Source organism: Vespa crabro, chromosome 10 (assembly GCF_910589235.1).
Source record: "Vespa crabro chromosome 10, iyVesCrab1.2, whole genome shotgun sequence".
In the NCBI taxonomy this organism is placed as follows: Eukaryota; Metazoa; Arthropoda; class Insecta; order Hymenoptera; family Vespidae; genus Vespa; species Vespa crabro.
In genome coordinates, this window is record NC_060964.1 from 2,451,529 (window position 1) to 2,465,000 (window position 13,472).

A 13,472-nucleotide genomic window follows, 5' to 3' on the forward strand; every position below is an offset into this window, starting at 1 on the left:
AATGTAAATAGAATAAAATATAACAAAGGTATCATAGCTTAATTGTATTATCTAAAAATTTATATAATAAAGCTCATCAACTTATAAGTGCACAACATATATAGTCTTCTTACATAATATATTTTTATCATGCATTTCCTATTTTAAAACTGAGTAGTATTTAAATACTTGTTTTATGTACAGCTTACATAACACGATTTAAATGCTCTTTTTCGAAAATAGTTCCTATTAAAAATATATAAAAAAAAGTTATTGTTCTCCAGTGAAATGTGTACAATACATTAATTTTCATTATACCTTTGCATATAATTATAGATGTAGAAGCATTATTTATATAAAAATTGACTAGCTCAAATTTTGTATGTGCGTGTCTTAAATCACAGGAAAATCAGCAGTTCACAATAACTTAAACGATATTTAAGCAAAAACAATAATAATAAAAATAACAATATTTTCAACATTAATAAAACAGTTTTTCGCTTTCAATGATAATACGTATCTTCACACTACATATAAAAGCTTAGTTTCGTGTAGACTGGATCTACTGCTGTATATTATTAAAAGATTTTAAATAATTCTTATTGCGTTATATTTTATGTTTTTTGTAATCAAGTATATAGAAAACTAAATATATTAAAACAGCACCAATGGCTAAGCAACTGAATATATATATTTATATTTCTATTAGTTTAACTTGAAATGTTTATAAGCTTATGACAATTTGCAATCGATACCATAATAAATATAAAAGAGGCATATTATATTTAAAACACTTGTAAAGTATTTACACAGTTACCTTGTGTATTAAAACATTTATTGTAGTACACATCCACTTTCATTTTTTGGTTCCTTACTACTTTGATGAACAGTTTCTTCTTTAACAGGTGGTAAATTCTGTTCTTTTTCTGTTTTAGCTGGAGTTACTCCAACCAATATTTTGTAAACACCTAAATTCCATATAGAATTAGGAGAAGGCATTTGAAAATCAATAGGACTAACAAGACCAAAAGTAGCTTTAGTATCCAGAGATGGTATTTCTCCTGGTACTTTATGATGATATCTGGATAATTGCATTTAATTATTGTTATTTTTATAAATAATTATTTCTTGCAAAACAAATATTGTTATTAAAAATATACTTACATAAGGCCATTTTCCCTATTACATTTATCTAGTGTGAGTTTTACTGTTGGAGCCAATCTTTTAAAGACAGTGTGTTGATCAGGTTTTACACGAGGTGCAGGACCATTTGTTTTACCATATTCTTGACATAATACTTTTGCTTTCTTAAGGCAACTATCACTCTCTTGTAGTGCTCTAATTGCTTCCCCACATTTATCCATAGCCAATAAATTTGCTCCACAGTAATTATATGCCTGTAAGAACATATCTGAATTAGATATGCTTTTGTATTTAAAATTGATACAATTTACAATATATATATCTTACATAGGATTGATAAAATGCTGCTTTTAGTTCTAAGTATTTAATCCATTGAGTAGATATTTCTGGCTTAAAGGGACGTAATGTGTTAGCAGCATCTAAGAACAATTTACTTGTTTCATTTGCCAATGCTGATATTAAACTTGCATTATGTTTTAACTCCATTGCTCTTGCCACAGTTACTAAAATATAATTTATATAATAATTTAATAAATGTTTACATTGATTGAGAAAATATATAAACTTGAAAAACTAATTAAACCTTCTTGCGCTTCTGCAGTACATTGATTTACATATGCATTTATTAGACGTGGATCTAAATCACTTCCTAAAGGTGGAGGATTTGCCAATTGAGGTAGAAATTCAGTTTGTACAAATGTAAATATACCTGCAGCACGTCTTAACATACTATGTACATTTTTTGCCTCATCCATTGTTATGCTATATCGTGACAAAAAATGTTTAAAAAAAATTTATTATTTTTCCTATATAAATACTTACTCATCCTTTGCAGCAATCATTGCTGCATGTTTCATATACCAAAGACCCACATTTACACTCATGTTAGCTGCTTCATAAACTGAATCAGCATTAGAACTATAAAAAGAGATGCAAATTTTTACAATGATAATAAATTATATATCTTCCTAATTTAGTTTATGGATAAATGCATTACAAGGTATTTGTTCCAAGTAATGTATGCGTCCATTTGAATACAAGAATATTTCTGAGTTTACTAAGATTCGGCCTTCCTACATGTTCCTCAGAAGTATTTATTTCCCAAATAAATCCATACAACAAACTGAGATAACTCAAGAAGGCTGGTTCAATAGAATCGCTCGTATTGTTAGCATTTCTTATTAGGTCTAGTAGACGATGTCTAGATAATTTTAAATCGCTAAAATATAAGAAAAAAAAATTATTGTTTACACTTGTAAAATAAATCAAGATATGTAACAATAACTTTTCCTTTCAATATACTAACCTACAAAGTTTTCTAGTAGCGTCTGTAGGATTGCTAATTTTAAATTCAAATTTTTGATTTGTTGTCGCTTTTAAATTATTACGATGAAACCAGTGTGCCATTTTTGATATAACACACTTAATAATTAACAAATCAATCAGGAAAACGTTACTTTATTTGATTTATCAGTTTTGACAGATAAGATAAATGAAGCAGACGGTACCTATAGGTTAATGAAAGATACTTTAACTCGTACGATACAACGTGAATCCTTAATCATAGGCGCACTTCCGTTTTGTGAGTGAAAGATATTAATTTTTACTTTTTCGCTACTTCAGAAAAGGTAAGAAGTAAATAATACATCGTTTATTCTTTTTAAATAACACAAGCATTTTCTGAGATAAAATTATTATATGAACTGTGATAATTTAATATAAAATATAGGCAGACACGTAACTAACCTTTACTATAATATCAAAACATAGGATTTTCAAATTTACGGTATTTCTATTAAATCTGTATTTATTATATTATTATATCTTATAATTATAATATGCAAACATTCGCATTTTTATAACGTATATATCTATATTACATTTTTAAAGACTCTTCAAAATATTATGACCTTGAATGATAATGTTATTTTATCTATAAGATAATCAATTAATATTGAAAGATGTTACTATCTTTATAAATATAAAAAAAATAAATTATTAATTACTTTATAAAAAAATGTTATTTCAGATGGGCGAGCCTTCTGGATTAACCAACAGCGAAGCTCGTGAGCTTTGTAAGGAAGCAGATCCAGTAACAAATAATTATATTATGCAACAAACAATGTATCGTATTAAAGATCCAAGAAAATCATTACCTTTCTATACAGAAGTTCTTGGAATGCACTTGTTACAAAAACTTGACTTCCCTGAAATGAAATTTTCTATTTATTTTCTTGGTTATGAAAATCCGAAGGATATACCAACAGATAGAAGAGAAAGCATTGAATGGACCTTTTCTAGAAAAGCTACTATAGAATTGACCCAGTATGTATTGTAATAAGTAAGCATAAATATGAATCAGTAATTGATATAATTCTTTATGATCATTTTGTTTTAGTAACTGGGGTACAGAAACGGATCCAGATGCAAAATATCATAATGGGAATTCTGATCCTAGAGGATATGGTAAAGCATATATTTTTTATGAATTTTTCTATATGTACCTATAAAAATTATAACAGTATTTTAAAAAATAATGTATATAACAATGTTAACATTTTATTTATTATATTTAGGTCACATTGGAATTGCTGTTGATAATGTAGAACAAGCATGTGAAAGATTTGAAAAGTTTAATGTTGAATTTACAAAAAGACCTAACGATGGTAAAATGAAGGGCATTGCTTTTATCAAAGACCCAGATGGTTATTTGATTGAAATTTTAAGTCCATCTACTATTGCAAACATTGTTCTTAACCATTAAGATATTTTTAATTTTTTCGTACAAATGATCAATATACAATGATCATATACAATGATCAATATACACGAGTTAAACAAGCAATGCATAATTGAAACAAAAAAACTGAATAAACATACCAAACTCGCTGAATAAACTAACAAATTTTAATTTTATGTATGACAAACATATATATATATAGCAATTGTACATTCTATTCCTAGATCATGTAATATGTACAGTAGTATGTGTATCTGTAAAGCAAATAAAATCAAAATATTTATTTTTCATTTCATGCTTGTTAGTTGTGTAAAATTAATAAGTGTTTTAATGTACGTTTTCAAATATACTACAATCCGAATACAGTGTTACTCTAAGGAGAATATCAAATTTTTTTTATATTTTACGATTCTACGTGACGCCAAATTTGATATATGAAAAAATATACTGCTCTTATATAAGAATTGTCATCTCTATTAAATCCTGTATAATAATAAAGTAGAATATTATTAAAATAAATTTTTATTCCATTCTTAATATTCATTAATATTTACAATTCTTGTCTCAAATCCACATGTTCAATAAATCTTTTTTTTTTTCAATTATAATAAAGTGAATTTTGAATTCACGTTATACATTTATTTGGAGAGATTCTTAATATTTTAATAGAGTATTTTATATGTAAAATAAAATAAAAACCGGCACGCGGGTATGAGTATATAATATCAAATTTGAATGCAAGATTTTTAATATTGTAAGGAATAAAACAAGGATGAATAATGACCTTACAAATTTCAAAGATTAAAGAAACACGAATTTTTCCAATTAAAAAAAGATTTCATGAATAATATATACAAAAAATAATATGGATTAAAAAATATTATATGTGTAAATGGAAGTTACTTAAAAAGTTTTAAACATTTTAAAGACAGTTCTTTTCTTATCTTATTCATAAACTAGATAATATATAATTCATTTTTTTATAAATATTTTCAAAGAGTATTATATATATATATATATATATATATATATATATATATATATATATATATATACATACACACACACACTTACATTAAAGAAATAAAGCATAACTAAAACCTTTCTAAAATTCTAGCGCAAGTTCAGTCAGCATTTAAATTTACATCTTTTATATCTTTCATATGTATATGATTCACGTTATTTCTTTATATCATAGTCATTAATGTTTAAAAATCTAGAAGCTTCATGTATTATTGGAAGCTTAATTTTGTTTATGCATTTACACCGACATTGGCATATGATGTTGGTTCCCAATTCAACTAATAGCAGTAAATAGAATTACTAACGAGTTTTAAAATTAATAATATAATCGTATTGTCAAGACTTATGGCTTAAAATAACTTGTAAATCATCTGGCAATGTATGCGTAATGTCATTTATTCTTTCTTGAAGTTTTTTTCTGATTGTATCATCAATGGATATATCATTAATACAACTTTTCTCCAATTTTTGTCGAATTTTAAGGATCATATCCACAACTTCTACTTCTTGCTTTCCTCGTACCCATGTTTTTAAGTCCTACACATTAATAGAATTCAATAAATGTGCAAGCTAGCAATTTTTACTAGAACAACAATAATACATACAGCTTGCGATAATGCTTCCAATTGTATCACTTGTAATTTTTGAGCTAGTTCTGTATATCTGGCATGAAACCAACCCGAAAAATTAGGTGATCTAAAAAATCGTTTGTATAATCCCACCCAATCTCCTTTTATACCTGTAGTTAATTGAGGTCCCAAACTACTTAGCGTAGCTAAAAAGTCATCCTGATTAAATAATTGTGGTATTGGAGTCGCCTAAGATAAACAATTTTTTTTATTAATTTATTTATTTTAATCAGTCAAAGATTTTTATATGAATTGAAATATTATTACTTTGAAGGGTGATATGTCCTTTTGTAAAGGCATAAGACTTGCAATATATCTTTCTAAAGGAATCATAAAACTTTCAGTCAATTCCATTAAGTGACGTTTCAAAAGAGCTGTTTGTGCTTCACCCGGTCTTTTTGTTTGAATACCTCTCAAAAGCTTTTTTAATATAGTTTTATCTTTTTGCAGAAAAGATTTGTATTGTGTATAAACACCTGGCTTTGAATCTAATACCTTGAGATTCTCTGATTTTTTTATTCTATATTTTTGAGTTTCTGAAATATATAAATAATGTACAGATATACACATATATTTTCCTTATTTTCACCTGTTGAAAACTTACCACTAGTTCCACCATTACTTATCCTAATGATGTGAGGCCAATGTTGTAAAGTTTTGGCAAAAAATGGATTCGTGACACCTAGTATTACAGCAGGTGGAATAGGAGCATCCGTAGTATATTCTTTAAATTCAGAATCATGAATCGTAAAATATGGACGATGATCAGCACAGTATTTCAATGGTGTTATCATACTAATAAAACAGATCATTAGTAATTCCTAATTTTTCCACAATGATCATGAGCTTTTATCTATGTACTTACGCAATAAGTGCTTGAACCATCTCTGAACATGTAGTTGGTGAGGAAGCCATTACTACAATAGGTTCACTAAGTAATACTAACTCCCACAATAAATGTATATGACTCACTACACTAGCTAAAGTTTTGAACATATCACTTTCGTATGCAGATGTTAAAATTAATCTTCGTGTTGCATGCACGTTTGGTGCATGATCCATTGCTGCAATACATGGTACAGCAGCCTTATAATTTTGATTTGGAATGTATGTCTAAAATCAATAAAATGTAATATAGCTATTATTAAATAAAAAAATAAATTATTTATAGAAAATTACTTATAAAAAAGTTTTGGATAAATGTTTATATAATAGTCCAAACCTGAAATAAAACCCCCATAAGAGGTAAATGAACAATTTGACCAGGACCAGGAAGTGGCCAACGATCTATCTCTCGTACAACTGCTTCCATGACTGCATCACCACGATCAAAAAACTCTGGTGCAATCAAAGCACACAATTCACAGAATAAATTGATAAATGGCAGTTTTGTGATGATGACAATACTCTGAAAATAATATATCTGTATATATGCATGTGTGTGTCTTATTAATTAAATATATGCATATTCTCTTAAAACTTTCTACTTTTTGGAAATATCCTCTTGGTAAAGATTTGTCTTTAACTTGACGAAAATATACATAGCCCCAGTAATAATCCTTATCACATTGTAAAAAACAAGGTGTTCTTCTATTATATTCCTGTAAAGCTGGTGTGTCTTGAATCATATTTCCATTTTGTCTTATTCTTACATGATATTGAGTATCTCCCATACAACCAGAATTAGAATCAGGAAATGCTAAGTAACATACATTAGATCTTTCTTGTTCAGAGAGTTGTATATGATTTGGATAAACCGCCTATTTCGCAAAAATATTTTAATTAAAGGAGGCACAATATAGGTACAATGATATATTAAATGTTTTATACAATTACCTCTATAGCTTGACCTAATTCAAGGTCAAAAGTAACGATACATATACAATGTACCCAATTAGTAAATCGTTCCCACTTTGCATATACTGTTTCTTCCTTACTTTTGGAGATATGTAAGTCTGTATATGTTGAGCAAGAGGGAACTGACATTGTTTAATAATAAATAAATTCTTAACTATATCGAGCATTGGTATACAATTATACTTTGATAATACAACATCACATAGAATTTCTCTATTAATATAATGCTCTTTTAATTTACTAATAATATAACATAATATTAATTTTTACAACAAACTTCGCATAGATATAAGAACATCTGAAAAATATATTTAATTATTTAATAAAGTATAGTGCATGTAAAAAGTTTGTATGTAAAATTTAATAGCAAAAAACTTACATGATATCACTGTATGTATTATACATTGTACTATATTTATTGACTATGATCATTTATTAAGAAATATTTAATATTAACAATTATATATTTCTTCATTTCTACATTTATTTTTCATTGTGTTCCTTTGAAGGATATTTTAAAATTAATCATTCTAATGCATAATCATGCTGTATTAATTCCAGGAAATGCACAAATACAATATCAGATAAATGTTTATTTAATGAATGTATGGAAGTATAATAAATGCATCTATTTCATCGTAATTAATTTTATCGTAATTAATATTTATTATTTCCCTTTATGCATTTTTTATATGATTACGGTACGTTGTTAAGTATGTTCGACTAACTTTTGAAGTAGGAATAGAAATTCGAGCATGTGATATGCACATAAAGTATAAATCAGTGTTTTTATTCACCATAAACAGATATGAACGTTGATACTCGGAAACACTCTCGCCATTCACTCCAAATTCAGCAAAGAAAGTCTTCATAGTGTTCAATGCTGAGAGCACGAATTCTAACCTCCAAATTCGTGTGCATACGTGTATATTATTACAGCTTATTAGATTAACACAGTAAATAGCCGATATATGTACCAATAGAAGCTTTTTTCGTGTATTATAATTTCACCGTATGTCACAATAATTCTCCTTCATGTTAATCTTAAAAAATATATAATATTTTCTTCTTAACAAAGAATCAAGAGAAATGAAGAGCATGATCTTTCTCAAGAATTCGATCATTCAAAGTATCGGAAACGTCCATCACTTGTCACAATCATCTGAATATTGACGCAACTTTTTTTACGACTATTGCGATTATTTTGAATTATAAATTTTCATTGGCTGATTTTAAGCCCGCCAAAATATGTCAATCTTACAATTTCGAAAAACGATAAAAGTGAAAGAGTTGTACAATATGTTCGTGACATGATTTAACCTATGACCTTGAGCTTTCGATACGTATTTTGTAATTTAATTCGTAATAATATATTCAATGAAACTATTTTTTATATCTAACGTTTCTTATTTATTTGATACGAATGCCATTTGTATTTTTAAAAGTGAACACAACGAAAAGAAAGTTACGTTTATTTAAACGTTGTTTCCCCTTAATAAATCAGTAATATAGAATGAGACAATTGTCGCTTGTGATTTCATAACCTTTTCTTCTAATTTCTAATACGTTTTTACATTTATTACAACATTTGAATTGTTTGCTTTAAAAAATGGCTAATTTAAGTGCATATAAACAACAAATACGACTTATCAAACAATATGCTCTTGAACATAATATATCAGAATCACAAACCACTGAGATATTTAACAAGTGCTTTCAAATGCTTGAGATAAAATATAGTAAAAAAATTTGGAGTATTTCAAAATTATTAAAATATATTACAACATTTATATGTGTATTATTAATTATTTTCATTGGCCTATATAATCATCCTTTTTATAATACTATGGTATTGAGAAACCTGCAGAGTTCTATTTATCCTGGTTTAAAAATTTTGCGTAAAATAGCTTTACCAATTATTGAAAAATATCCAATGTTGTCAGGTAGTATTAAAAAATAAGTAATAGATATAATATTTAAAATATATTATTAAAATATTATTTACTTTATATTTTTTTTGTCCATGTAGAGTTATATGATGAATGGTGTTTAGTTGAAAATCAATTTTTTTATGTTAGCGATATGGATTGTTGGCCATGTAGTATCATGAGTTCGGTACCTGATCTAACAAACCACAATATAACTAAAACATTTAATATTGGCATTCCCTATACAAAAGCAGAAAATAATGTAGCTGTTAATATGCAAGATTTATTTGAGATGTACTGGTATAATAACAATACATTTAAAGAAGATTCTAATAGAATATTTTCTAATAATGATGCATATCGGTAAGTTATATTGATAATTTATGATTGACTTTATTATTATTTTATAAATGATCAAAATATGATGTTATCACATAGCACCATCCATGATGTTATGGATAAAAGATTGGATATTTATCCTTCTCAGTTTCTTACGACTCATATAACATGGAGAATAAATCGTATGAAACCTGGAAGGATTATACGGAAATTGTTCCCAAAACCTATGGAAACTCCCAATTGGTGGGGTCAAAGTATAGAGAAATTTATATTTATTGATGAAGCAAACTCTCCAATTTATTCATTGGTATTAAATTAATATTAAAATGAAATAATAGATTAAAAAAGATAAGAAATTCTATGAATTTATTTCAGCCGAGACCTGAGTGCAGTAATGTTATATTAAGATTTACTGATGGAGCAAGATTAATAAAGATGATGCCAAGCTTAGAATGTCAACAAAATTGCAAAACTTCTACAATTCTTCTTTCAAATGGATACACATGTATGTTTCTTTTTTATATCTATGCTCTATTTTTAATAGAAGGAAACCTACTAATTTTTATAATTCTTTTAGTATGGTATAATTGGTGGTATTGGCGTCCAATGAGTCTACCAGTTTCTAATTCAACTACTATTTCTATAAGTTATCTTACTTCATTTTGTTAAAATTATAAATTTTGTTAAGATTAATAAATAATAAATATGTGCAATATGATATTTTTGCCAAAGTTTGTACAATAAATAATTTTATATTTTGTATCATCACAATTTATTTTATCTCAGACAATAATTTATCCTTCTGATATATATATGTAATGCTTTATCTTATATTTTTAGTAATTATTTACATATATTATAATTTATACAAATATAATGAAAAAAGCCACATGCAAACATTTTATAAGAAATTAGAAATTGCTACAAGAAAGGATTTAACATATTTAAGAAACACAACAGACCAATATGCCAAATAGACATATTTGTAGATATCATCAAAAGAATAATAAAATAAATAAAAGAAGTATTTGGATTAATATGCAATTTAACTAAAAAATATGATATAATAAATTAATGTATTATTGACATCGGATTAAAAATAAATTTTCTCTATTAATATAATTGAATCTATTAATATAATTTGAAAATAATCAGATATGCAGAGGAATAAAAAATATATCCTCTTAAATAATAATTTTAGATTATTCACAGATTTCTTAATAATTACTTTATTAACATGATATATTCCTAAATAGGAACATAAAATGCATCTCCAGCAAGCAGCACTGGGGAATGTCACAATATAAATAATTATCACTACCAATTTATTCAAACTTTTCTTTGAGTTTTTGTTTGCATAACACAGGTACTAAAGAAAGCAATGCAAAAATACATAAAATAATCATACTATTCCAGGACCATGCATCACTAGACGACGTTAAATTATGTAATGTTTGTCCTGCTTGTATTGCAACAAATGATGGTGGTGCAACACCAAAAAAGGTGCCCACTGTGAAAGGTACTATAGGGACTCCTATTACAGGGCTAGCTAAATTTATGAACCAATTAGGTAGGAGTGGTGTTATTCGAAGAAATAGCATATAATTTAAAAGATGATCTTTATGCTTAGCTACCATCACTGTCCATTCATTAGCTTTTTCTGGGAAATATTTATATAATAACTTTCTTCCTAATAACGATGACAGAAGATAACAAAGCGTTGCACCAACTGCACTGCATGTACATACTAGTAAAAGTGCTATAGGAAATGGGAATAAGAATCCAGATAATATAGATAGGAAAATAGATCCAGGAATTGCAAATGTTTGCAAACTGATTTGATACATATATGTAAGGAAAACAATATGAGAGATATTCATCGAATTAATGAAATATAAAATATACTTAAGACAAAGGATACAATATATAAGTAACAAAGAGTCCTGCCAGTACTTCAAAATAATAGAGATCCTTATATCTCCCTAATAATTTTCCAAGATTTTTTGCATCTTCTATATGAAAGGGTAATTTCATATATTGTTTTTCTTCCCTGTAAAATATAAAGAAATATGAAAAAAATTTATCTTAATTTAATGAACATGACAAATTATACAAAAGATGTTTCATACTCTGCTAATTCTGGAAAACTCATATAGACATAAGACAAAGCAGTTAGTGATGCAACGAATACCAAACTAACTGTTAATATAGCCCGTTTTGTTGAAGATTCTTCATTCATTTTTCTTGACTCTACTGTAAAAATAATACAATACAATCTAAAATGACATAAAATGTTACAAATTACAGGCTCATAATAAATAATATTTAAAACAATATATAATAATATTAATTTACATAGTTAGCCACGTAAGCAAATCGCGAAATCAGTTTAAAACGAAAAATATAAAAATACTTTGTTAAAATTGAAAATTAATATAAGTCGATACGATATATAGAAATTATATTTGAATAAATTATTGGATTTAAAAGATACGAAAAAGAGGTTATAATGATCTTTTAAATGCTATTACTTGAGAAATATAACAAATTAATAAAATTCTTAAAAGCAGAGAAAAAACATGACTATGTGATTATATATACAGATACATATTTTTCAAAATAATTAATAAAATTATATTAATATTACCAGTATTTGTACTAATTCGTGCACTCATTTTTACGTCGTATTTTACTTGATATCAGGAAAAACACTTCTTCCATTTATATTATCAAATGATTTACTTAAGATTTATGAATGTCGCATACTGTTTATACCATTTCATGCTACAACACGAGATACAAGAGCGCTCACTAGCGGTCGTTTAAGTTATTAACTAGTACACCGCCATATTGTCCCAGAAAAGCGAGTCAACAACTTGTAACCAATACTATTAGTAACGATTCTATAAAACTTATTAAATTTCTTACTTTGATTTTATCGAAAAAAGTATTATATATCTATTATAATTCTTATGCAAATTCAAATGCAGAAACAAAACATAATGAGATATTATTTTAAATAATACTTTTTAATATTGATCTCAAGTATTTTTACCGCGCTTCGATTATGTATCTTGTACATATGTTTTATACTAGTTCATTAAAAATTTTTTGAATATAGTATATTAAAGTTATTCCTCATATATTTCTTTATTATTTGTGTTTTTATATGAAGAAATAAGAAAGTAAATAAGTAGACGATAAAAAAGAAAATTGTAGTTAAGAAAAGTTAATGGAAACGAGAGAGGACAGAGAGAAAGAGAGAGAAAGAGAAAGTAGAAAATGAAAGGGATATTCGTTTTAAGTACGATAGCGATATATGTATTTCTAGCTACAGACGCTTTTTTTGATCAGAATTATGAAGAATATTCGATCTATTTTGGTACTTCCTTTCCTTTCCTACATCTCTACTCCTCGGACAGTCAAAAACGTACATACGCAATCTTGGAGTTTTCTATATATCGAATTAAGAGATAATTTTGTAAAATGTAAATATTTATTACGAATTTGATTAGAAAGAAAGTAATAATCACTATCATTAAGTATGAGCATCGTCTTATATGAATATAAAAAATAAACAAAAAAACAAAAAAAGAAAACGAAATTTTTATACATAAAACCTCATAATATATTCTTGAGCTTTACCATAGATATATCGGATCATTATGGAAGATCTAAAAAATCGTTTATACATTTTATCTAACTTTTCATCACCGTTTGATCCTAAGCGCGCTATTACTGAGATATAGACAGTTATTAGGATGACGATCTTTATCTTTGTTTTCATGAAATTCCAGTCACGTAGAACGAAAGGTCGGCACGAGATGCAGGAAG

The 13,472-nt window shown here is 26.7% G+C and overlaps 5 protein-coding genes across 9 annotated transcripts; 2 read left to right on the plus strand and 3 right to left on the minus strand.

The window, feature by feature from the left end:
* Nucleotides 1-781: 781 nt before the first annotated feature.
* Nucleotides 782-2,564, minus strand: LOC124427462 (BRO1 domain-containing protein BROX-like). Its single transcript, XM_046970403.1, has 7 exons — nucleotides 2,429-2,564; nucleotides 2,120-2,341; nucleotides 1,945-2,040; nucleotides 1,706-1,884; nucleotides 1,450-1,625; nucleotides 1,144-1,376; nucleotides 782-1,060 (listed from the first exon to the last, which is right to left on the minus strand). Exons 1-7 carry the CDS (start codon nucleotides 2,527-2,529, stop codon nucleotides 814-816), a joined length of 1,254 nt encoding a protein of 417 aa, XP_046826359.1. The 5' UTR covers nucleotides 2,530-2,564; the 3' UTR covers nucleotides 782-813.
* A 47-nt stretch (nucleotides 2,565-2,611) lies between these two features.
* LOC124427463 (lactoylglutathione lyase) lies at nucleotides 2,612-4,152 on the plus strand. Of its 2 annotated transcripts, none has more exons than XM_046970404.1 (4): nucleotides 2,612-2,750; nucleotides 3,152-3,447; nucleotides 3,521-3,588; nucleotides 3,699-4,152. In XM_046970404.1, the coding sequence occupies exons 2-4, from the start codon at nucleotides 3,152-3,154 to the stop codon at nucleotides 3,884-3,886; spliced, it is 552 nt and encodes a 183-aa protein (XP_046826360.1). In that variant the 5' UTR covers nucleotides 2,612-2,750; the 3' UTR covers nucleotides 3,887-4,152. The 2 variants fall into 2 exon arrangements, with proteins under 2 accessions (XP_046826360.1, XP_046826362.1); XM_046970406.1 differs by lacking the exon at nucleotides 2,612-2,750 and adding an exon at nucleotides 2,786-2,908.
* A 771-nt stretch (nucleotides 4,153-4,923) lies between these two features.
* LOC124427432 (protein DENND6A) lies at nucleotides 4,924-8,301 on the minus strand. 2 transcript variants are annotated; one of them, XM_046970344.1, is made up of 9 exons: nucleotides 8,169-8,301; nucleotides 7,351-7,669; nucleotides 7,002-7,274; nucleotides 6,737-6,922; nucleotides 6,380-6,627; nucleotides 6,119-6,309; nucleotides 5,782-6,050; nucleotides 5,491-5,703; nucleotides 4,924-5,422 (listed from the first exon to the last, which is right to left on the minus strand). In XM_046970344.1, the coding sequence occupies exons 2-9, from the start codon at nucleotides 7,498-7,500 to the stop codon at nucleotides 5,222-5,224; spliced, it is 1,731 nt and encodes a 576-aa protein (XP_046826300.1). In that variant the 5' UTR covers nucleotides 7,501-7,669; nucleotides 8,169-8,301; the 3' UTR covers nucleotides 4,924-5,221. The 2 variants fall into 2 exon arrangements, with proteins under 2 accessions (XP_046826300.1, XP_046826299.1); XM_046970343.1 differs by lacking the exon at nucleotides 8,169-8,301 and adding an exon at nucleotides 7,751-7,811.
* Nucleotides 8,302-8,978: 677 nt separating this feature from the next.
* LOC124427433 lies at nucleotides 8,979-10,391 on the plus strand. 2 transcript variants are annotated; one of them, XM_046970346.1, is made up of 5 exons: nucleotides 8,979-9,314; nucleotides 9,401-9,662; nucleotides 9,738-9,945; nucleotides 10,014-10,143; nucleotides 10,216-10,391. In XM_046970346.1, the coding sequence occupies exons 1-5, from the start codon at nucleotides 8,981-8,983 to the stop codon at nucleotides 10,305-10,307; spliced, it is 1,026 nt and encodes a 341-aa protein (XP_046826302.1). In that variant the 5' UTR covers nucleotides 8,979-8,980; the 3' UTR covers nucleotides 10,308-10,391. The 2 variants fall into 2 exon arrangements, with proteins under 2 accessions (XP_046826302.1, XP_046826301.1); XM_046970345.1 differs by having other exon boundaries at nucleotides 10,014-10,391.
* Nucleotides 10,392-10,851: 460 nt separating this feature from the next.
* LOC124427434 (transmembrane protein 41 homolog) lies at nucleotides 10,852-12,442 on the minus strand. 2 transcript variants are annotated; one of them, XM_046970348.1, is made up of 4 exons: nucleotides 12,286-12,442; nucleotides 11,768-11,891; nucleotides 11,560-11,688; nucleotides 10,852-11,471 (listed from the first exon to the last, which is right to left on the minus strand). In XM_046970348.1, the coding sequence occupies exons 1-4, from the start codon at nucleotides 12,311-12,313 to the stop codon at nucleotides 10,964-10,966; spliced, it is 789 nt and encodes a 262-aa protein (XP_046826304.1). In that variant the 5' UTR covers nucleotides 12,314-12,442; the 3' UTR covers nucleotides 10,852-10,963. The 2 variants fall into 2 exon arrangements, with proteins under 2 accessions (XP_046826304.1, XP_046826305.1); XM_046970349.1 differs by having other exon boundaries at nucleotides 11,768-11,888; nucleotides 12,286-12,441.
* Nucleotides 12,443-13,472: the final 1,030 nt, after the last annotated feature.

What these genes read in the sequence shown, in the direction of transcription:
- LOC124427462 (XM_046970403.1), bottom strand. Translation starts at nt 2,529, where the DNA reads ATGGCACACTGGTTTCATCGTAATAATTTAAAAGCGACAACAAATCAA. An exon ending in ATGATTGCTGCAAAGGATGA is followed by an intron (nt 1,885 to 1,944) that starts GTAAGTATTTAT and finishes GTCACGATATAG; the next exon opens with CATAACAATGGATGAGGCAA. An exon ending in AATAGGGAAAATGGCCTTAT is followed by an intron (nt 1,061 to 1,143) that starts GTAAGTATATTT and finishes GCAATTATCCAG; the next exon opens with ATATCATCATAAAGTACCAG.
- LOC124427463 (XM_046970404.1), top strand. Translation starts at nt 3,152, where the DNA reads ATGGGCGAGCCTTCTGGATTAACCAACAGCGAAGCTCGTGAGCTTTGT. An exon ending in GCTACTATAGAATTGACCCA is followed by an intron (nt 3,448 to 3,520) that starts GTATGTATTGTA and finishes ATTTTGTTTTAG; the next exon opens with TAACTGGGGTACAGAAACGG. An exon ending in TTCTGATCCTAGAGGATATG is followed by an intron (nt 3,589 to 3,698) that starts GTAAAGCATATA and finishes TATTATATTTAG; the next exon opens with GTCACATTGGAATTGCTGTT.
- LOC124427432 (XM_046970344.1), bottom strand. Translation starts at nt 7,500, where the DNA reads ATGTCAGTTCCCTCTTGCTCAACATATACAGACTTACATATCTCCAAA. An exon ending in TTATGGGGGTTTTATTTCAG is followed by an intron (nt 6,628 to 6,736) that starts GTTTGGACTATT and finishes TATTGATTTTAG; the next exon opens with ACATACATTCCAAATCAAAA. An exon ending in TGGAAGCATTATCGCAAGCT is followed by an intron (nt 5,423 to 5,490) that starts GTATGTATTATT and finishes ATTAATGTGTAG; the next exon opens with GACTTAAAAACATGGGTACG.
- LOC124427433 (XM_046970345.1), top strand. Translation starts at nt 8,981, where the DNA reads ATGGCTAATTTAAGTGCATATAAACAACAAATACGACTTATCAAACAA. An exon ending in TCTAATAATGATGCATATCG is followed by an intron (nt 9,663 to 9,737) that starts GTAAGTTATATT and finishes GTTATCACATAG; the next exon opens with CACCATCCATGATGTTATGG. An exon ending in ACTCTCCAATTTATTCATTG is followed by an intron (nt 9,946 to 10,013) that starts GTATTAAATTAA and finishes AATTTATTTCAG; the next exon opens with CCGAGACCTGAGTGCAGTAA.
- LOC124427434 (XM_046970348.1), bottom strand. Translation starts at nt 12,313, where the DNA reads ATGAGTGCACGAATTAGTACAAATACTG. An exon ending in ACGAATTAGTACAAATACTG is followed by an intron (nt 11,892 to 12,285) that starts GTAATATTAATA and finishes TTATTTTTACAG; the next exon opens with TAGAGTCAAGAAAAATGAAT. An exon ending in CTCTTTGTTACTTATATATT is followed by an intron (nt 11,472 to 11,559) that starts GTATCCTTTGTC and finishes GTATCAAATCAG; the next exon opens with TTTGCAAACATTTGCAATTC.